We start from the raw sequence: 23,535 nt of genomic DNA, 5'->3' as shown, positions 1-23,535 counted from the left end.
ACACTCCCGTTGAGGCAGGGAGGGATGGGGGCACCGGACATGCGGTTATATGCGCTCAGCGCTCAGGCTCAGTATCTACACTTCTGGATGCACCCAACACCTTTCCAGCCACACGTGGCGGTGGAGCGTGACATGATCGCGCCGACTCCGTTGAATGTGGCGATCTGTATGCCAGCTGGCCGCCCCAGAGTGGACATAGACACTGCCGGCACGCTGAGATGGGCCTGGGGAGAGCTGCGAAGGAGAGCGGAGGTCCCAGTACTTTATGCCCCATCATTGTCAATAGCACAAAATCCTTTACTGCCATGTGTTATGGATGGCATTGATGGGACACTTGTGCAGAAAATGTGCCTCCGCACGTTTGCTGACTTATTTCCTGACAATGTATTCAGACCCCCACCATCTGGAGAGGGAAACGGTGAGGTGCCCTTCTCTGAGAGATTCCTGTATCATAAGCTCCGGGCGGCATGTAAAGCCCTTAGTGGGGACTTCCCGGCTGCCCCGCCGGTCTTGGATGCTCTGGAAAGCGTGATTGGATCACCGTCCTCCCGCAGGCTGGTAACGCGGATTTATAAGACCATGCAAGATTCGGCTCCAGTGATCTGCCCTAATTCACTGCAACACTGGAATGCTGAGCTGGCAGTCCCGCTGACGGAGGATCAATGGAAGTTTTGTTGTGGACAGCTGACTGAGCTGTCTCCCAATTACAAGCTCTGATTAATTCACTTCAAGTTTCTGCACAGGTTTTATAGAACCCCTATAGGGTTGCACAGGATGGGGCTGCGCACGGATAGTGATTGCTGGAGATGTGGATTCTCCCCAGCTACGTTTCTGCATATGGCTTGGGACTGCCCAAAAATAACGGAGTTCTGGTCGCAGATATTCACCTCCATCAATCAAATTACTGGAAGGTCTGATGCGCCGACTCCTGAAGTGGGGTTACTGGGGTTTGTCAAAAATACATTGCCAAAAGCGCGTAAATTGCATGATTTGTTAATTTTGTTTGCAAAAAGACAGATGGCGCTGTGCTGGGGTGGGAGGAGGATGCCAACATTTGCGGGCTGGTTGGCTGCGGTGACATACGGTCACACTCAGCTCTCTGTTTTTTGGGAACTCATGCCACCCACTTCCAGGCCACGAGACATCTGGGAGCCATTTCTGCAATGGGCTCAAAGCCGGCAGGTTGAGAGTGAGTAGGTCTGTGGGAGGTCCTGGTTTAGGATACCACTGAGGGATTGAAAGGGTGGGAGGGGGGCACGCATATTTGGCCCCGTGAAGGCCGCTGCAGATGGAGCGCACCTATGTATAAATGACGGGGAAGTTATATAGCGATGGCCGCGAGTCTGGCGGAAGATATGTAGACGGAGTGAAAGTGTAGGGAAACTGTGTCATGTTTAGCCCTCGACAGGTACTGTACAGGAGGAGGTTCTACGACGCAGCGGGTTATGTAGCTAACACCCAGCAAAATGTATGATTTAAAGTTGCATCCTTTATTCTCTATGTTTGTCCCACGTTTAGACATAATGCTATGAGGGAATATACTGATCGTACTGGCGTGTTTCTTGTTCTTTTTTTTTTTTTTTCTTTATTTTTGTTTGTTGGAATATTGTATTGTATGCAATTGAAAATGTCAATATAAAAAAGAAGAAAATAGGGTCAAGTCCTCAGACTTCCCTTTCCTGCGAGGCACCAGTCAGGGCTGCCTTCTGTCCCCCTTGCTCTTTGCGTTAGTCCTAGAACCATTGGCATGCCTAATCAGAACCAATCCAGATATTTCAAGAATTCGAGGGGCTGTTGATATTTGAGCGGATTTCCCTTTATGCAGACGATATCCTACTTTACATTACCAGCCCTTACACAACTGTTAGAAATGGGATTTTTGGTCGGCTAGGGCATGTGCCAAAGTTGGGCAGAAACCACCACTCTAGTCAGGATAAGGGAGTTACACTCCTAAAATAACCCCTGCTCAACCCCTTGGTAGCTTGGCACAAGCAGTCAGGCTTATCTTAAAGGCAGTGTGTAAAGCATTTGCACATAACCAACAGTAATACAGTCTAAGCACTACAAAAGGACACCACACAAGTTTAGAAAAATATCCAATATTTTTGTATATATTTAAGACCAGACCAAAAACCAGTAAAAATCCACAATACAATACTTAAAAATCTTCAATTATCAAAATATGCTTGAAAAATAGTTCCTTGATGTCGATAGCTCTGTCCGGGGCTATCCTGGCGTTGTAAGCAAACAAATCCAAACAGTTCTGGCTGACCGCTGCGTCGCGGCCAGCTACGGTGTCGGGAAGACCCGCAAACAGTACCTTTTAGAAATGCAGGGTGTCGGCGACCTCTCGTTGAGCTTCCAAAAGCATGGCGTCCGCAGACATTGGTTCTGGAGGTCGGTGCAGGAGTCGTCAGGGCCCTTGAAGTAACACGCGTTGCAGGTCGAACTCCCCTCTGTTGAAGTCAGGAGCGCTGCCGTCGGCAGGCATCGGGTGCTGTGGTGAGAAGTACAGCGGTGCGGCGTGCGGTGCCCTCATGTCGCCGTGCGAGCAGCGGCTCGGTGACGGCGTCAGATGGTGTCGTCAGTGAGACCAGGGTCGCGGTGCGCGGTGAAGGTGGTGCTCGTCGCAGTGCTGGCAGGTCAGGGTGCAAGCAGCAGCGTCGTCGTGGCTGAAGCGCTGTCGTCGGCTGACGAACTGGAGTCGATGGCGTCGGTAGGCCAAGGCTGCGGTGCGGGATGAGGGCGGTGCGTCATATAACTTTACGAGCGGTGCCCCCGAACCACGGTGCAAGCAGCGGCGTAGATTTCGGCGTCGGGTGTCGTCATGAAGCGAGGCGGTGTGGAGTGCGGTGCGCGCAGCGGATCAGTGGTGGCATCAGCGTCGTTGAGACCAGGGTCGCGGTACGGCATTGCGGGGGTGCCCTCTGCAGTGCCTTCAGGACACGGAGTCAGCAGCGTAGACGGCGTCTGGTTGCTTTTTCCTCTGTTGCAGCACAAAATACACAGTCCCCAGTGCTGAGTGCAGAAGAGCTTGAAGTCTTTGCTGTTACTGAAACTTATTGAACAGGGTGCAAGCTCTACCCCAAGCCCTTGGAGAAACTCACTAAAGTAGATTGCAGGAAGTTCAGTCCAGTCCTTTCACTGCTCAAGACTGAAGCAGCCACTACAGGCCAACACAGCAAAGCACACAGCGAAGTGGTAGTTCCTCCTCATAGCTTTTCCAGCTCTTCTTTTTGGCAGTCTTCTCGATCCAAAAGAGTTTTAAGGTTCAGGGGTCTGGGCCCCAATATTTATATCCAAAAATCCTTTGATCTCCTAGGCAGAGAGTAACTGTGCCCAGCCAGAACCAGTTCTGCCTTCTCTGGTGTGACAGTGAGAAGTTGGCCTGGTATATGCCGTCCACTAGTTAAAGTGGGCACCTTGCACCAGTCCAAACAACCCTTGTTGATGATTAGATTAAAGACAACCTTTATTGAAAGCTATCCTAGTGGTAGTTATGGAGAGCAGCCTTGAGGCGAAGTCTCGACGGAATGTAAAGCAGCTTGGTTTACCAGATTATAACATCCTGAATGACCAAATAAAAGGAGAACCACACATGGAATATATAACATATATATATTTATTACTAAACACTCTCTTCTAACCTCTTTATGAGATTAGATAACAAAGCAGACAATATTAAATCACTAGAACGACAGTAAATAGCACAATACACAGTGGGCTCCAGGGGGTGACCAAACCATATACTAAGAAAGTGGTATAACAACCCTGATTTGACTAGACACAGTGCCTAGAGCACATAGAATCGCTGGGACCTCAAGGAACCACCCAAGGTAGTGACGCGGGGGACCCACGGAGGACGGGTGCCGTGTGTGAACACATGCGCGAGCTCCGTACAACTCTATAGGAAAGTCGCGTTGGAATTTTAAAGATTAAGGACACTTAGGAGAGGACTTTAAGCAAACCCTTTGGAACATAGAAGGTTCTAAGGCCAGCATCCTCGAGAGTTCCGAGGTACCCGTTTTACCTATCCCAGAGGAGCCGGATGCATAGGGGTCAAGTGGTGTCGGAAATGCTCGTTGATTTCAATGGCGTGATGCAAAGAAGTGCTGCTGCCGGGAAGATGAGAAGCGTCCGGTGTAATCCAAGCCTGGATCGGAGCTGAGACGAACCTGAAAGCAGAGGGGACAGAGTCTGGGTCACTTCACAGTGATAGGGGCACGATAGACGAATGCCCACCGATGTCGGGTGTTTCAGGTGAGAAGAGGTGAAGCTTGACTCTACAGCCACGGGGACCAGGAGACGTCGACGACGACCAAAGTCCGGAGGTGAGCTGTCCCACGAAGGATGTCGAGTGCTGGGGAGGTCAGTGTCCGGATCAAACACCAACAAGCCTTGGCAACTGCAACCCACGCGGTCAGAGAAAAGATGCTTCGATGAGGACCAGCAAGGTCCTGGAGACTCTCCAAGCTGTGGAGAGTCAGGGCACGTCTGGAGCAACCAGGAAAGCCCACAGAAAGTCAAAGTTACCTTGAAAGGGACCCACAGGTTGGTGGACCAGGAATCGCAAAGGGACCTCGAACTGAATCACAAAATACCAGCCCACGGAACACTTGTGGAGTGTAGGCCGGAAATCTTCAGTGGAAATACTGCTCTGGGTCAGGACTACAAGTAGCCCAAAGCACAGCCTCAGGGGTCGCCAAAAAGCATATGCTGCTGCAAATGTACTCTGTACACAGGGGTTCGGGTTGCACGGTCCCCACAAGGGATTTGGGCTTCAGAATTACTGAGAGCACAGATCAACCTCAAAGACCTCTGGAACCCACCTCCTGTGTTGCAGAAATCTTAGGAGTCCTCAGGAGCTTCGGATATGCAAAGTGGTCAGATGCGTTTCAGGTGCCTGTGTTGCAGGGAAGTAACTCCTTTACTCCAAGGGAGATTCTTCAGTCATCCATCGTCGTGCAGATCGTTTAAGTACTTGGTTTCTGTAGCAGAGTTTAGTCCAGGTAAAATCTAAAGACTTGTAGTCAGGGGTTCCTACTTTATACCCAAGGAAGGGGTGGGACAAACTCTGGGGACCCACCTATGGGAGGGTCAGGACAGAGGGGTGGCTACACCCTTGTTCTTTGTCCAGTTTCGCACCAGAGCAGGGGCTAATAGTCCCTGCAACCGGTTTGAGCTGGACTATGCACAGGGACACCAAATGTGCCCCCAGTGCAGACATCAAAGCACTCTGAGTGCACCCACCCAACGCCAATACACTAAAGCCTGTCTGGGATAGGAAACCTATTGTCAAGCCTTCCCCTGCTGGAGTTTCGTCCAGCAGCAGGAGGGCAGACTTGTGTCTGTGGCTGGCAACATCCATTTTGTGATGCCAGGGTCGAGAAAGCTGGTACCGGGTGTACCGGTGTTCTCATATTTCTCCCTCTAGGAGGGTGAAATGATACCTCCCACACCAGTTACTGGTGTCGAGGTATGATTCCAAGGTGTTTGACACCAAACACGACATGTTTCCATGCAGCCGTTTTTAAAGTTAGCATTTACCGCAAGGTTATAATGCACTTAACTATATATGGTTGGCTGCATCACAAACAACCATGGAATATAGGTTCTGAAGGCTGCAGAGGGGCTCTGCTCATGCAGGTGCACCCTCTCACATAAAACCCAGCACCCTGCGTTCAGTATTGATAAGACCTGCCATAGGGGTGACTGATAGGTTTATATGTGCAGTGATATAGGATAGGTATAGTGAACCTATATCTACATAAGGGGTGCATGCACCACCTTACACAGGCTGCTGTAGCAGACCTGTGGTGTCATTTTGAATGGTCTCCCAGGGGTGGCATAATACATGCTGTAGCCCCTGAGAGGCCTCTGGGGTACCTATGCCCTGGATATATAGTATACCATATACTAGGGACTTATTAGGGTACCCCAGAATCCAATCTGGAGTGTACCTAAAGTACATGCAATCAATTTAGAGGAGAAAGCAGATAGACTGGGGTCCTGAATAGCAGGATCCCAGTCAGACTAATTCGAAAACAGTGAAACATCAGCAACAAGTGGGGGTAACTATAAGAAGCAGATCCTACTCTTCTTCAACCACCCTATGTATGCCCTGGAGAGGCTCCAATTCCGAAAGCACTGCTCCTTGCACTAAATATATAGAAGTTCTGGAACGCAGGGCTTGCTGCCCGCAACGCAGAGGGTGATTCAAGCCTGGAAAGAGTCGGAATGACAGATGAAATGGGAGAAAAGATTAACTAGGTCCACACCACTGTGGAAGGGTAAGCGACTGTCAGAATTAGCTAAACTGCGGGGTATTAAAGGCTGGGACACAATCAGGATCACAACGCTAGGGGACATAATAAAGAAAGGAGAATTGATTACCTTAGCAAATCTCCAAGCCGAATACAGTCTGTCAAACAAACAACATTACAAATACATTCAACCCCAACACGCTTGGAGAAAGCAAAAACTCAAAATTACAGACATCCCCAAATATGCACCGCTAGAAGGCTAACTGCTACAAGAAGAGATACCCGCAAAGGCAGCCTCCTGGACGTACAAAACCCTAACAAATAATATTCCAGATAAACTACTAACACTTAGAAGCAAATGGGAGGAAACCACAGGTACCCTGGAAGGCATTGACTGCCAAACATCAGTGATGCACCCCAGAGAGGTAGCAATTGAGCTTAGGCTGTAGCTAATACAGTTAAAAGTTTTGCATAGGGTATATTATGACGGAGTGCAGGGTAGAGGCACCAGAGTGAGGGCGCTGTAAAACAGACCGAGGCTCCTATATACATACCGTGTGGAAATGTCAGTTAATACACAGATATTGGTCACGAATAGTAAAATAATTCAACAATGTACTGTAAACACAGATTCCAATGGATCCAAAATACATTCTCCTAGGCATTCACACGGATATTGACATCCCCAGATACAAACTCTTACTGAGCAATCTAGGACTCATAGTTGCAAAATGAGACATAGCCAAGTATTGGGGAAGAGCGGACCTGCCCACCATGACCGAATGGCGGGCCAGTATTGACCTGTACATGGGGGCTGAGAAAACAGTATATACAGCCAGAGGGTGTCCTAAGAAGTTCAGGAAAGTCTGGCAGCCATAGCTAAGATATTACAATCTTGAGATGGTAGAGGAGGAAATGGGCACGACACAACCTAGCACACAGAGGCGCACAAAGGTTGGGCACAATACCTTGGGTTCTACGAATAGATGAGGTGAACGGGACATGTCTAACGCTGAGAAGGTGAGGCGGGGAGGGACATACGAAGAAGAACCGCTAGTTTGTGAAATCTGTATTCCTGCCAATGACGATTACTGATCATGCTGTCACATTTGTGATATATGAGACGACCTGCTGATGGTTTGGCTGATTTATAAAACAATAAATAAAAATAGTTTAAATAAATAAATAAAAAACATTTCCATGATGTTCTTGTCACATCTGACACTGCTATGCAACTTGTAACATAACATAAGTTATTGCACCACTTTGCAGGAACAAGCAAATTTGATGGGGAAGTACAGGCTTTCCAGTGGCTGGAGACCAGTACAAATGAAGTTATTCTCTAGTCGAGCTGAAGGATGAAACTGATGTGTAATGAAAAATGCTCGAGTTGTTGCTATACCACACAGTGGAGTATATTTTTGGCATGGGCCTTTTTGGGGGGGGGGGGGGGGGGGAGCAGAATGGGGTATGGCCAGTACCCTACAGGACAAATCAGCCTTTTATTTTCCCTGCCACTTCCTTAAATGTCGCCTTGCGTATTGAAAGGATCGCCTGACGTGTCTGATTCACAAGCACTGTATCATCCTCTCGTGACTCTCGTAGGGGTTTTTAAACTACTTAACCCGATAGAAAAAAAACGTTTTGCTGGTCAAAAATACAGGCTAGCATGCCAAACGCAGGCGCCGAAAATAAAGCTTTTCCTTTGAGGGTCATTGACAACAAAAACGGTATTATTCCACCTTTTATAATTATCAGTAATAGCGGAACCAAGGAAACTATCCCTGGGAAGGCAAATTAATTTTAATTCACTCTTGTAAACATGAGGAGTTAAAAAGGTAAACCAATTAGTTGAACCTGCAGCTCCGCTGTTCACATAATTGCTTTTCATCTTAATTGGAATGTTCAAGGTAACAGTGAAACTAAGCGCCTGATGTAAATTCAAGCTGGCAGAGGATCAGCCCAGGAACATGTCGACATTGTTCGTGAAAACATGTGACGGCCAGGCAGCCTATCACATGCAACCTTTTATGTGTGTGAGGGTTGCGCAGCAAATCAGAGCTGCAGGGGGAAGTGAGGTTGAAGTCTGTACCCAGACTGAGGAAGTGCAGTTTGACAGTGGTTCGCTGTAAGTAGAGATCTCTTTCTGCTGTTTTAAGGAAGCGTAGTCATTCTGCTGCACGGTGATTATCTTGAGGCCAAGCATGTCTTTCACCTCGAGAGCTGGCCCACGAACATGTCTGTGAGAAGATTTAGCAGTGTAAGTAAAATCAGCGATCACAAGTAAATCGTTTCTTTAATAGTAGGTCCGACTGTGTCAGTGGGACTCAGTAAAGCGATCTGTTTTAATGTGAGAATGAAGCGCTACAATTTATATTGGAGAATGCCCGTTAGTTTAAATTTATTTTCCGCTCTCTTATGTTTGATTTGTTCTACGCCTATGCCTAGAAAATACCCTGGTTATGCGCACTGGTGCTTATTTAAAAAGCGACAGCGTGTCTGATCACTATGTCTCTTTTTGAAAATGAAGGCGTTTCTGTTCAGCTTATTTGTGCCGAATAGTAATTTGTAGAAAGAGCGTTGTGCGTTCTGAGAGTAATGACTGAAATCTGTAAACTGTTAAAATATGAGTATTCAGTGAGGGTATTTCCTGGGCAAACATTCTCGTGTCTTATGTAAATAAGAACAAAGATTTCTACATATATGATTTTTGCTAGATACCTTTGGCTTAAAGTTGATCCTTCCTTGTGGTAGAGAAGTTCACATACTAGAGGGCCAGGTCATAAGATAGGCCTTTGGAAATGGAGACTATTGAGGGGTTCGGACCAGTACTTTAACTTGACTTGCGGTCCTGGGTGCATTTTCTCCTTGAGGTATTGGAGAGGAAGGCTTTTTTGAGTTTATATGTTTAGAATTGTGGCCTATTTCAACATTTTGTTAGCAAATATGTAAAAAAAAATCTTCTGCAGAAAGTGCACATGGTAGATACAAATGAATAATTAGCACCTCATTCAATTGCAGTGAGTTTTTCAGTGTTTTTTAAAAGGTGCATAACCATGAGCACGTAAGCAGTCCTCAGCATACTGCGTTTGTAACAAGGCACTCTACCTTGGGAAGTTGCAAGGCACTGGGCTTAAACTATATGCGTGCATTGAAAGGCATGAGAAGGAAGCAGACTGAGCGCACCAAGAAGGGCGTTCTGATGGATGGGATGCAAATGCAGTCTTATTGAATGGTCTGAAAAGCGTTGATCAGCAAGTGGAGCCTTAATGGGGTCGTATCAGTGCACTCGAAATCCGCTATGAGCCACATTTAAAGGTCAGATTGACCAGCTAGAAAAGTGATCCAAACAGAAACTGTAAGCAAACAACCTATGGCTTCAGAGACATGAAGCGGTACCAAGGTGAACAATAGCTTTGTGATTTAGGAGAAGGTTTTCATATGAGTTTTCAAGGCCAGCTCTCCTAATTGAATTGACTAATCAGTGCTCTAGTTAGTGGCCGTCTCTACCACAAAAGTTTTTTTCTGCCACTGGTCAGTCATAATTATCCAAAGTTTCACCAATTGTACCTTTGTAGACATGTCAATGAATTCATGATAATGCGGGGCAAACTTAAAGTTATCCCAGTATTGATAATTTGAAGTTAAACATTTTTTGATTGGGAATCCAACTGCATTACTTGTAAAACTTTTTTACTTACATGAATATAAATAAAATATGTGCACTGAAAACTTATTTCTGTTAAAGCCATCGTTTAATTTTCAATTTGGTTATTCTGGCTCGGACAATTGAATATTAATTCAACATTATAAATGAAGTCACCCTTGATTCCTTGTAGCTATAGTTCTTGCACATAGTAATTTATAAACTACAGGTATTTTGGGTAGTTGCTTTTCGGAATTGGTTGCTTTTAACTTTGTGTTTCAGATAGCTTATGTAAAGAGCAAGATTGAAAAAGGGAAGAGAATAAGGCAACAAGACAGAGGGATGAGAAAAGAGCCTTGTATGTGAAGTAGTCTTCCCTCAAAGGTCTAGTGACTCACTGAACGACGGCAATAATGTGTTGACAGTAACCAGTAAAGGGGAACCTAAAAGGAGGGAGCATGGGATGTTATGGTGAGGAGGGTGCAGTTTAGCTTTTTTAGCCAAATGGCACACTGTGACTGTAAACCTAGCTGTGGAAAGAATATTCTGCCATATCGCCTACAACCCAGATTCTGCTCACAAACATACGCTTAACAAACCGCCCCCTGATCCCCAACCCCCAAAAGCAAGACGTACTTTCCCCGCCTCCTAACCCTCCGCCCTAGCAATATTCTCTCCAGTGTGATAATTTTACCTCCCTAATAACAGGCCCCATTCCTGCCCTATGCATTATCGAACACGGCCCAGCCTCCTTCTGCATCAGTTACCGTATCTCTTTTGGGGGAGGTAATCAAATGCAACAGTTGTAGGTATGTGGGACAAGTCAACTCTTTGAATTCTAGTTATACTAATTATATAAAGGAGCCCACCGCTCTTGATAGGCCTCCAACCTGTGCTCTACCGTCAGTGTCAGCCGCTCCATGCCCAGAAAATGTAGAATCCTCTGGAGCCAGGACGTATAGTCTCAAAATGCTCTCTGATCCCCAGAGAGAGAGAATAGTCTGGTGTGCTGCTCTTAGTGTTAGGGCTATTTGTTTGCCCCTCAGCGACTTCAAGGGGTATGTGAGGGGATTAGGCAGCCCGAGGGAGATAGACACTGGAAAGCAGGGAATTTGCATGTTGACAATAAAGTCTATGTTGTCAAGGATCTTCCCTTCAGAACCGAGTTAGTTTGCAGCAATTACATAGCAGATGCACCAGAGTTCTAGTGCCTCCATTCCCCCTCCAGAACTTCTTACAGTTCTCTGGACGCCTTTTCTGTATTCTGACAGGTGTCCAAAACCAGTATGCAACTATCTGGAGGGCTGTGTCGGGGCTCGCAATGTTACTTGCAGTATGGTGTGCACTATAGAATATAGCCTCCCAATCTAGTGTGAAAGGGCTATCCCTACTTCCGCTTCCCAGTGCTCCAGACCGGTGCGCCTGGGCCGGGACGGGAGATGTCCTAAGAGTGAGTACAACTCGAAGATAAGGCTTTAATCTTTATCCTTCAATAACAGCCACTTCTCAAATGGCATTAACACGTAGATGCCATGCGGCTTAACAGATGAATGCATCACCCAGTAGCGACTTGTAGCTATTGCAAGTGGTCAGCCTCTGCTAGATTAAAATTCTTCTTTAGCATATCAAAAGGAATAATCCCAGATTTGTCAAAGAGGTCACCTATTCGCTTGCACCCGCTGATTGCCAGTTCTTAAAATGGTCCCCCCTGAGATGGATGGATAGATGGAAGTCTGTTTTAATAAAGAGGGGTCCATTGGTGAGTGAAACGTTGTTAGACCCTTTCAGACCACTACCTTGCCCGACATCATGAGTGTGGCTTGTGTGATAGGGTAGGAATACAAACCCCAAGCCCTGCCTGGTCTGGGAAGCATAGGTATCTTCAATATATGAGAGCCTGCTATGACTTGATCAATAAAACGCCAGTGTCTCTCAGAAGTTGATCACCCCACTATACAAGAAAATGAAGCTGTGAGGCTTGAAAATATTGTGTGCTATTGGGCACTCCCAATCCTCCTTTGGATGTGGGGTAGTATGCAAAGTTCTGTGCCATGCAATGGCGTTTCCCGCCCCATATGAAATTATCAATCTCTTTTTGCAGGAGTGTCAGCGTGTTTCTGAATGGTGCTAAGGGAAGAGCTTGAAATGTTAATACAATTTTTGGTAGAGTGATAATTTTAATCGCAACATCACGTCTTAACTAAGAGAGCCGAAGGTACTGACATTTACTGATGTCTGCCCTCACTTTTCATGAGTCGAATTCCAAGGTAGGGGAGAGGGTCTGTGGAGTATACGATCAGGTACCGGGCCTGCAACTGATCCTAATGTGTTGCAGATACCGTGAGATTTAATATTTGGGATTTAGAAAGATTAACACTGGACCTGGAGACCTCCTCATTAAGCTGCAATTCCCGGATCAGCGCTGGTACGGACATCATGAGGTCCTCTAGGGCCACTATCATGTCTGCATTCACGCTGAGGATATTGGTGTCATCACCAAAGCACACACTTGTGATTTGAGGGTTAGATCTGATGTGTTGTACCATGGGCTCCATATACAGCACAAAAAGGAGTGGGGATATAGGGCAGCCCTGTCGAGTCCCCTGATGTATGGCGAAGGAATGGGAGGTAACTGTTCACCTGCACCATAGATCTAGAGGCATTGTACCAGCGAAATCCCCTGCCACAAAACCGCTCCCGTGGCCGAAGTGCTAAAAGTGGCAAGAAGGTAAGACCAACGGAGTAGGTCAGATGCTTTTTCGGTGTCTACCACAAGCAAGAAAGCTTCCCTTTGAGATCTCTGGACATTATCTATGACATGTAGAATAAGTTTGGTGTTCTCTCCACACGCCCAATTAGGTATAAAGCCTGCCTGGTTGGGGTCCATTAGATATATCATGTATAGGTTGAGCCTGGAGGCAAGGATGATAGTGAAGATGTGTGCGTCTATGTTATGTAAAGAAATATGTCTATGCAAACTGCATAGGCGAGAGGCCTTACCAGGTTTGGGCAAGACTGTAATGGATGCTTCGAGCATAGAATGCGTGAGTGTCCCCGCCTCCGCAAAGGAGTTGAATAGTGTAGTGAATATAGGAGCCAAGGTGTGACAAAATGGCTTGGGAGCTTTCAGGGGTTGTAAGTGCGCTATTGTGCAAATTACCTCTGCCAAGTAAATAGGTTTCTCCAATGCTTCCACCTGCGCACGTTTGAGCTTCGTTACCTGTGCCCTTTCTAAGTATGCTCCTGAGTCAAAGTTGTGGGAGTCAAACAGGGTTACTATAAGCATTCTCATTAGTGGGGCCTGGTCGACAAAAGGTAGGCTCTTTTGTGACGTAGGACCCTCTTTCGTTGGTGCATTTGTAGATTGCATCAGCATGTATGGTCACACGGGTCCAGTTTCTGTTTGTCCTAGATCCAGGTGACTGGATGGTAGCACTTGTTTTGCGAGGCACCTATTTTCATATCCCGTCCTACAGTCCCACAGGTGTTACCTGTGCTTCAAGGTGGGTCACAAGCTTTTTCAGTTTATTTGTGCTTTCTTTTGACCTTACTAGGGAATCCAGGTGTTCATGAAAGTGATGGTAGTGGTCGTAGCACATCTTCAGCGGTTCTAATGTCAGTATTTCCATACTTTGACTGACTGCTTCAGGTAGGCCCGCTGTAGACCACCGCCAGGTGTTGCGAACCTCCTCACATCTTTGAGGTTCTCCATCAATGTGCAGAAGTCACCATTGACTCCTTCCAAGGGGTTTCTGTTCAGTGGAGTGGTTCTGGATACGGTGCTCTTTCGAGCCTTTCCACCAGCTCTGAAAATCCTGATCATTCAGGCTGTGATCCCGATGTTTCAGACTCTTTTTGAATTTCAGTAAAGGTGGCTCAAAGCCTTGGTGGCTATCTTATCCAGCTTGTTTAACATACCAAATGTCACACACAGGCTCGGTAGTGGGATCTTAAGTTTCATTGGGCTCATCACCAAGGTAACCTGTAGATTCCTTTTGGGTTTCTGTTAGCTGCTAGACTGCAATCAGATAGATAGCAGACCCCTCTTCTTACCTCACCTGTACTTGAAGGTTGTGATTGATGTATCGTTGCTGGGTTGGTGAGGTCATCAAGATCATCTCGTGGAGGTGGAGATCCGAGGACTCTGGTCTTCAATGGAGACCTGCCTCCGCAACAGTCTGTTGGATTTAAAGGAGTTTCACTTAGCACTAAAGGCTTTCCTCCTAGCCATCAATGGGAGACTGGTTTAGGTTCTAATGGACCACACCACCGCCATGTGGGACTTCAATAAACAGGCCAGAATAGTGTCCTGTGCCAGGATGCTCTGCGCCTCTGAAAATGAGTCCTCAGGGCATCGTCCTGGTAGTCAACCACCTGTCAAGATCTTTAAACATCAAGGTGGGCAAGCTAATCCAACATTGTCTAGTGATTCTTGTGTGGCAATTACACCCTGAGGTGGCACAGGATATTTTTCAACTATGAGGAAAACCCTGGTTCGATCTTTTTGGCACCACCAAGAATGTATATTGTTTAAGCTTTTGTATATTGGAGTTCCCAAGGCGACCCTCTTTTGGAGATGCCTTCCTCTTAGAGTGGAGCTTGGGGCTCCTGTATGCCTTTCAGACTCTGTCTCACCTGCCCAGATAAAGAAGGTGAGAAACGATCAGACCCAAGTCAACTTCGTGGCTCCGGATTGGGCCAAGAAAGTGTGGTACCCAGTACTCCTGGGCATGAGCATCTCATACCTGATCAGGCTCTTGCTTAAAGAGATTCTGCAGTTGCAGCAGCACTACAGGATCCTCCACCTAGGTCTGCCAAACCTCCACCTCTATGTGTGGAGATTGAGTGGCAACATCTGACTGCATTCATCCTCCCTCCTGAGATGGTGGATGTTATGTTGACAGCCATCCACAAAAAGTCTTTGCTGGACACTGGGAGAAGGTTGTGGCTTGGTTTACTTCTCGTCGTGTAAACACAGAGTGTGCTGTTCCTAAGTGGAAAGCTAGGTCTAACAGGTGGACGTGAGTGCTCCTTTTAGGTGCAAGAGCCTTCACACAACCTGAGGGGTGTCATGCTTCATCATCGGGCAGCTCCTCGTTGGGGTGGTACAGCAATGCCCAACGGGCCCCTCGAGGGGGCTCTTTGCTGGAGATCTTCTCTTTTTAGCAGATGTATGTTGCTCTACTTGTGTCGTGAGGGAGGCTACGGCAGGGCCGTAGTTTTGCTGCAGGATCTAATCCCTGTCCCTGTGTATGTATACACCAAAGTATTTTGTGCCTTCTGTGGCCCATCAAGGAGGGAGGTCAGGAGTTAGTGGCCGGGCAAAGTCTATCAGTGGGAGGAGTGCTGACTTATTCCAGTTAACCCGGAGTCCTGATAGTGCACCATATCGTACTATTTCTTGTATCAATGGGGGGGGATTTTGTCTAGCGGATTCCGAACAAAGAGTAGTATATCGTCTGCATATAAAGAGAGTAATAGAGTCGTAAGTCAACTGCTGCCCCCGATGTGCGTGATTTTCCTTCCTGCAATATACAGATGAATAGGTCCATTGCCGCTATAAAGAGAAAGGGGGAACAGAGGGCATCCCTGTCGGGTGCCTCGAAAGATAGGACAAATGTCTGTGAGTGCCCCATTTATCCATAGGCGGGCCACGGGGCCAGTGTATAACAGGGCCAGGAATGGGTAGGGAATTCCCAATTTACACAGTACAGCATAGAGAAAAGGCCACTCTAGAGAGTCAAATGCCTTTTGGCCTCTAATAAGGCCACTTCGGCAGGTGTTGTGGGTGAAACCTTGTTTAATGCAGAAAATATAGTACGGAGGTTTAGTGAGGTCGACCGGTGGGGCACGAATCCGGACTGCACCGGTGAGATAATTTGCTCCAGCAGCAACGAGAGCCTGGTGGCTAAGATTTTAGCAAACCTTTTATTGTCCAGGTTAAATAAAGATAAAAGACGATATTATGCGCAGCGACTGTTTTTTTTACCTGGTTTTAATATTACAGTCCGTACTGCTTCACGGAGCGAAGGTGTCAATTCATCCCTATCCCTTGCTTCATTGTAAACCGCTAAGAGTTGCAGAGCCTACTGTAACTTATAAGGTTTACAAAAGGCACCTGTCAGCCCATCTAGTCCTGGCACCTTGGAGCCATCGAGGGCGAAGGGCTGAGCTAGCTTGATTGACTTCTTCCAGCGTGATGGGCTCAGTCGGAAACTCCTTATGTCTGGTAGTAGTGTGTAAACTCGTGCAGAATGTTTTTCCCCCCGCTCGTGACCGTGCCGTCATCAGAGCACAGTTCCGCTATGTAGTCTTGTTGGCGGTATGAGCGCAGTAGGTGCGCCAGCGTACGCGTATATACCCATATATAAGATCTCACGGTTGGCTAGATCTCTGAATTCAGCTAATAGATCCGTGCCTTGTTTCAGCTGGGTTGCCCCTGTATCTGTGGTGTTCTCGTCCAGCTTCCGCAGTTCGGTCTCAACGCACCTCAGCTGTTTACGGATGTCCCATAGAACTCCGGTGTGTTTCGAATTACACACTCCTCGAATATACACCTTGAAGGCTTCCCAGAGAGTGGCTTGGATAGATACCGTGCCGGTGTTAAGTGTGAAATATTCAGTAATAGTTGTCAGTAGCTGGGCTCGAAACACAGGGTCTTGCAGGGTGTCCCAGTGAAATCGCCAGCTAAAGGCAGCTGGGCATCCGTATGTGATTTCATTTGTGAGCATAACGGGGCTGTGATCCGACACTGTACTGGGGAGTACAGCGACGTTGGTAACCCACAGGGCCGCACTCCTGGATAGGAACCAGTAATCTAGTCGGGTCCAGACAGAGTGGGGTGGACAGTTAAAACGTTTGTCTGGGTGTATGTTGGTGGTGCGCTCGCCCGATATTTACTAACGTGTATCAGTGGTGTGGAATTTAATAAAATATCTACTTGTCCATGGGGCAGGCTTCTTCATAAATCTACTTGTCCTGTAACAAAATCCAGTTGCCCCTTTTGTGTAATGTAATGCGGCGACAAATTATGACAGCAATCTCATTATATAAGAGCTCTGAAATAGCCTCTCTGTTTATGCCAGGGCTTCTTCATAATAGGGTTTGAATACCAGCAATTCCCTTATGTTGCCACGTTTCCGCAGATCTACATACTGGGGCTGAAGGTAATGGTAAGCGGTAGTTCCAGGGTTGGAAGGCCCTTCTGAGTCTGTGCAAATCTACTAACTTGCATGTTTTAAGAGTTTTTACCAACTCTTCTCTAATCTTTTCCCATACGGAGAAAGGTTTGATATTTACTCCTGACAATGGCAGACCTAAAACTTCTTCAAGGATTGCGAAATAAGTGGTTAGAGGTAAAGTGAACTTGCAAACACTCAGATTTTTACGTAAGCAAATCTACACCTGCATTTTTGATCATGCTAAAATGCAGTTCACAAATATTTCATAGGAGTACTATTTCTTGGCCTACTTCTGTAAAGTCTTGTGAATTCATGAAAGTGGTACATCTGCACTTAATCCAAGGACATGGGTGCACTTTATTTAGTAATTGGGACCCTAATTAGGTCTGGCGTTAACCATGACCTTTTGTGTGTATTAAAATTTTGTCTCTCTCTTTCGGTCTATTGGCTAGCTTCACTGGGAGTGACAGCATTCTGTTCTTTCACAAGGAGAATATCGATACAGTCGTATTGTTCAGTGCCAGGAACTACTATGCAATGTGTGCTTTTTGAGACCAACACAATTTTTGCTTTTGCCAATGTTTGTTAGAATGGCAAGGGCCCAGCAGCTCCCACACTAATAATGTTTTACAAAAACCATGCCAAAACAAATTACGCATTGACAAAACCAAAAGGCTGACCAAAAATTTCAGATTGCTGGCTTTACCAATGCTTGTTTATTTTTGTTTCCCATAATCTTATTAAAACTAGTTAAACGTATTTTCTATTATTATTTTTTCGGGGAAATACTAGCATGAATCAACACATTTTACTAAATGATGCTGCAAAGAAATGGTACCTACATTTTTTCAGTAGTTTAGCAAAATGTTTTTGCATTTTTTTTGTGAACATTTATTTTATTTTGAAAGCAAATAATCATCAAACTTGCTTTCACGCTACTGCAAATATTTGCATGTAATCAGAGAGCATTATGGGAGCAGTATACATATACTCCTATTGTTAAACTTTGCAAATGTGAGGCTCATTTTTATACTCTAACCACTGTCAGTAGTGCAGTCTGAGCTTACAACATTTACTTTGAGAGCTCACCCTAATAAAGGCTTTGCATTAATGAACAATAAATACAGGTTTGAACAGCATTAACACATGGACACATATATTACCTTAACTGCAGGCAATGCCTTTCCCTGATCCATAATGTTGTACTGTAAACTGGCAGCCAAAGGGTTTGTGCTGTAGGGGGTTGGGCCTACTTGTCCCAAGGACAAAATACACATGAAAACTTGTTGCCCATGACCTCAAACAGTATGTCCCGGGCATCGGGCTATAGGAATTCCACATTCCTGGAGTATACATCTGTTATGTGGCAGAATGCTTCTCTGGCGTGAGGTTTATTAGTGGGTTGGGCACTTGTTGAGTCAACCCTCAGACAGTGTGGCATGTTTAAGTCCCCTCCCAACACTATGTGATCTGCTTCTAGGCCATCCACAGCTTGCCCGGTCCGATTGTGGCCTCCCCTGACATTTTAAATGAGTACGTTTTTGTCCCCTTGGCTCCTGTCCCTGTGACTGAGGCTCACCCGTTAGGGAGCCGCCCTGCTCCTTGTCCCCTTATTCTCTCTCCCCCCTTCCACCCTTTCCCCTCCCCCTTCTTCTTTTTCCCCATTTACCTACTAAACCCCCCCACTCGTCCCCCTCCGTTCCCTTTGTTTCTGCTTCCCCCTCCTCTCTGTTTCACTCTCTCCACCCGCTGCCCTTCCACCCCCTTGGGGTTTGCACGTATGCCGCCCCGGGCATTCCATGGGGAATACTCGCCGGGAGGTTGTTCTTCTTACCAGCCCAGCTTTCTGGCTACCACGCAACTCACAATTTTAATACGCAACTTTACTCCACTGGTGAATAATTGATCAGCCTAGACTGGACTTACCATTGAAATCTTGATTGTTTAGCCCACTTATTTTGATTATTCATATGTATTTATTTATTTATTTATTTGCCGATAACAAACAGTGACACCTGTGTTGGTTGTGCCAACCTTTACCTGTATACCTAAGACGTCTACACCTGTTTGCCTGTGATTAGCCGACATCTCTAATACACCAACTGATCTTCGTGCTCTTGGTTCCATGCTCCAACTGGGCTTCTATATGAATAAGAACGTTTGTTTTTAAAGTCATCTCTGTACCTTTTGTTCCCCTCTACCTAGGTCTACCCCAAAGAGATGTTCCTCAGGTCCATGTAAAGGATACAGGACAGATCTTTGTCTCCTTTTTTTGGCATATTATGCACAGGCCATGATCCACTATGGTCTGTAGTAGGCATGATTGACCTTCTTACCTGTTTCTTTTGTAGCTAAATAGATCATTGCATCTATTCTGCGCTCGCATCACGTTTTTATACTTGACAAAGGGACCCTAGAGTTTAAACTTTATTTCCTGTCCAGATCCCTTTAGTCAAGTTTAACACGCCTTTCTTTCACCCATTCTACTCACACATCACTTCTCATCCATGCAACATACATCAGCTAAAAAGAGAAGATCTTCGACAAAGAGGCCCCCCTTGGGAGATCCGTTGGGCATTGCAGCACCGGCCCAATGATGAAACATGACACCCCTTGGGGTGTGTGAGGACCCTTGCTTCTAAAAGGAGCACTCCCCTCCACCTGTTAAACCTTGATTCCCACTTAGGAACAGCACACTGCTGGCCCTTTTTAAAAGCCCCAGTCCCTCCTCTCTTGTTTTTGTGTACTTCTCTTCAGATAGAACTGGTACAGACCAAATTTTCAGCTGTGTTGCTTTTTGTGCTATATTTAGCCCAGCAAGGACTCACTGTGGCCACTATTAATGCCTTTGTCAGCCTTTTCAGCTTTGTAAGTTTACCAGAACAACCATAGTTGTTCAAGTGACCTGTTGTGATGCGTTTTCTAAAGGGATTAACCCACATGTTTCTACCCAAACCATTTGTTACGCCACAGTGGGACCTTAAATTAGTTTTCATATGATTGAATATTCCCCATTTGAAACTATACACAGCTGTCCTCTGTGTCTTTTGACTCTGAAAACAGCCTTTCTTTTAACAATGTCAGTTGGCTGCATGAGTGGGTTGCAAGCACTGTCTGTCAAACATCCATATGTCAAACTTTTTTGTGGGCAAAAATGGTTTTGTGATATTAAGTAAGGTAGGACAGATATGCTTTCACATTTGTCCTTGTTGCCAATTTCTCCGCATCAGATTTTTGTTTGCAATAAATGCATAAGTCGACTGTCGGATTTTCAAGCTCCTTCCTCGTGACTACAATCATTTCCTTACTTTGACCCCCAAGTTATAGGTTCCCAGCGTAAAATTCCCTGCCAGTAGTATCTCATAGAGACATTTAAATGCATATTCCTTAACTTAGAATATCCTCCAGGTGCCAGTCTGGATCTCGAGATTTTTGAGCAGTACCTCTGCGTCCTGGGGGACGGCGTCGCATAGCTCCGCTCTGCCGTCCACGGATATGATGTCAGTGGAGCCATATAAGTCCCTCCCGGCACGCTGACTTCAGTTTTCTTCTTTTCCATGCTGCAACGCGGGTCCAGGAGAGACGGTTCCTCTGGCCTGTTTGGGTTTTTGGTCTTACTGATGCCTTTTCGCATCCAGGAAGAGTGCGTCGATGCCTTCGTGCTTTAAATCGTGTGACACCTGTACGCGACAAGATGTGGCAACGGATTTACTCGTGATTTGTATGTGGTGCTTGGGCGAGCACCACGACTCCAAGGAGTGCGACGCCTGTCGGCGGCTGAAGACGAAGTCCCTATGGGAACATAGGATGAAATTGTTGTCCACCCGGATGTCTCGTTAGGAGTCCGAGCGTCGTCAGTCTCCTACTCGACCTGATGCTCCTGTTCGGGACAGGTCACAAGGTCATTCCCGAGGACGTTGCCCGCCTTCCTCAGGTAATCACAAGAGGACGTCACGAAGGCCATCGGCCTCATGTGGTCGTGACGTCGGGGCCCGTGGTTCCAGGTCTTTACTGGCCACTGCCTCTCAGCAGTCAACCCCCATTTTCCCACCATTTCCTGGTGTTGGAGCGACTAGAGCTCAGATGGAAGCCTATTACCAGGCTTTGCATGCCATCTTTGGGCCGACCCCTCTCCCTGGCGTGCCTTCGGGCCCCACAGAGGTGGTAGGGACTCATATTGGGAACCCGCTGGCGGGATTGCCCTCAGAGCCAATCAAGTACCTTGACTCTGGCTCCTGAGTTGCGGCGACGTTGGTGGGGCCTCCCATACAAACGTCAAGCCACAGTCCACCTCCAGCGTCAGGGGACAGCCCCGTGAGGCTCCCTGGGATGACGTCTGATGTGTCCGCCGCAGAGGACGTGTCTTCGAGCCGACGCTGTCCTACACCGCAATCTCCCATTGCGGTGGATATTGAGTTGACGCAGTCTGGACGCCGGTCAATGGAGCCTCTTTCAACATTCGTTGGTATCGCTGCGGCACCACCTCAACATCGTTTAATGCCAGAGATGTAATTTCCTACTCCTTTTCAAATGGAAGATGAGGCCCCTGGGGGTTCACCCCTCCCCCCCAGCATTGCTTGTGCGATCTTCAGAACGTGTTGATGTGGAGCAATTGCAGGTCCTTGGTCATCCTCGGCTGAAGGGCCTTTGGTTTTTGGTGGACCTGTTAGCCTGCAACCGTCCCATAACTATGATTTGCAGTCACCCCCTAGAATAGCGACGGAGGCTAGTGTTGCGTTTGCAACAATCATTTGCAAAGCTGCTAACATTTTACAGTTGCAGCCTCCTTCTATCTCTCTGCCCTCCGATCCCTTGTTGGATCTGCTCCTCCAGGGCAACGCGGATGTCGAGCCCTTGCTACCTTTTGGTGAGTCGTTGTACGGCATTATTCTAGGGACCTGGGCAAGGCCCTCCTCGGGGGACCCGGTGGAAATGTGCTATCGCACACCATCACCGCCTGGCTCCAGATGACTTAGTCTGTTTGTCCCTATACCCTAAAGCTCAAGGGCTAGTTGTCCAGACAGCCTCATCTTTGCGGCCTTGGTCCTACCCACCGATGCTTCCACCCACTAGGGAATCTCGATGGTTGGAGACATGTGGCTGGCAAATGTTTGCGTCCACGAGCTTGGGTCTCGGTCCTTGATCATGTCCTGCGTGTTTGCACCGGGTACTTTCGCCCTTTGGGACTCGTTGAGCACCTCCTTCCCTCCCTTCCGGAAGGCCCTCGGGCTGACTTGACTCGGATACTCCAAGATGGTCATGAGCTGGCAACATTTTGAATTCGTTAAGCCATGGACACAACTGATTCTGTGGGTTGGGCGATGGCCAGGTCAGTTGCTCTGCGTCGCCATGCTTGGCTGCGTGATGGCAGTTTTCCTGACCATGTTCAGGAGCTTCTTCGGGACTTGCCCTTTGTTGGGGCCCATCTTTTTGACAGTCATGCTGACTCAGCGGTTCAGCGTCTCTCGTGTCTGGTTTCCAGTGAATGACGTTCTTGTAGTCCCTTGTTGTGGACTTCTCGTTTTGTTTGCATTGGTTGCAGTATTGCTACTGCTTTTCTCTGGTGTCAGTCTCTGAGTTCAAACTGTTATTTCCCAGATGGACTGTACAGCTACGCAGCTGTTTCTGTCATTTGTTTTCAATTCCTCTGTATAGGAGCTAGTCTCAAGAGCCCTCCACTCGCATTTTATAGGGATGTAGCATACCTTATGTGGGGTATTTGTTGGTTATTGTATAGCCATTCTAATTTGCCACAGGAAGTGTCCTCCTGGGTGGTGTGAATACGATGCTCCAGGAAATTTTCTTCCTGGGTGGTGCAGGTCCTTACTGCGGATCCGGCGAGGTCTTCCTAGGGTTGTTATCTATCGCCTATGTAGGGAGTTTCACTATAGTTCCTGCTAAAGACTTATAGTGATATGTTTTTTGCTTCTTTACGATCCACCTGCTGTTGTAGGACATTTTCCTCTGGACAATCCCACAAGGGTAGCGTAGCTCTCTTCTGAGTTTAAATGTTCATACTTTACATCCATAGTTCCCTCCTGCCTCGGAGGATGCAGAACCCTCCAGAATATGGTTGGGGTTGCGCGACTTCTGGCTCTCCCTTGCGTGCTCATGTATACTCCTTTTCTTGCCTGGCTGTCTTTTCCAGAGTTTCACTGTGTTTCCACTATTTTGCCTGTGTTGGCCGTCTTCACTGAAAGGCAGTGTCTGTCTCTTGTGGGCATGTTGTTCTGTTCCACTTCAGAGTGTTTCTTTTCCGAATCCAGTTCTGGCACTGTATATTGCCACACACAGGGTACGTTCAGAGGCAGTCTAATCTTTACTCTTTGGTGCTAGGAAGTGCTCCGTCCTTGGTCATTCCTCAGGTCTCAGACTCTGTCTGGTTTCTTCCTTGTCTGCAGTTGGTTCTACGCCAACATGTTGTTCATTGACTTGGGCCTGTATA

The 23,535-nt window shown here is 46.9% G+C and overlaps 1 protein-coding gene across 12 annotated transcripts in view; it reads left to right on the top strand.

Annotated features, from left to right (window-relative positions):
• Window positions 1-23,535, top strand: part of OSBPL9 (oxysterol binding protein like 9) — a 1,355,357-nt gene that overhangs the window by 417,135 nt on the left and 914,687 nt on the right. Inside the window, exon 1 of one of the 12 annotated variants that reach the window (XM_085602641.1) lies at window positions 8,339-8,523. The exons of 9 other annotated variants lie outside the window; for them this stretch is intronic. In XM_085602641.1, the coding sequence (XP_085458767.1) occupies window positions 8,500-8,523 (24 nt within the window). In that variant the 5' untranslated portion in view covers window positions 8,339-8,499. Of the gene's footprint in view, window positions 1-8,338; window positions 8,524-23,535 lie in introns of those variants that run through there. 2 more of the 12 variants (XM_085602643.1, XM_085602642.1) reach the window with 2 other exon arrangements.

The sequence above is a fragment of the Triturus cristatus genome, chromosome 4_2, assembly GCF_964204655.1.
Source record: "Triturus cristatus chromosome 4_2, aTriCri1.1, whole genome shotgun sequence".
In the NCBI taxonomy this organism is placed as follows: domain Eukaryota; kingdom Metazoa; phylum Chordata; class Amphibia; order Caudata; family Salamandridae; genus Triturus; species Triturus cristatus.
Note: the sequence above shows the minus strand (reverse complement) of the source record. Positions and strands in the feature narration are given on the sequence as shown.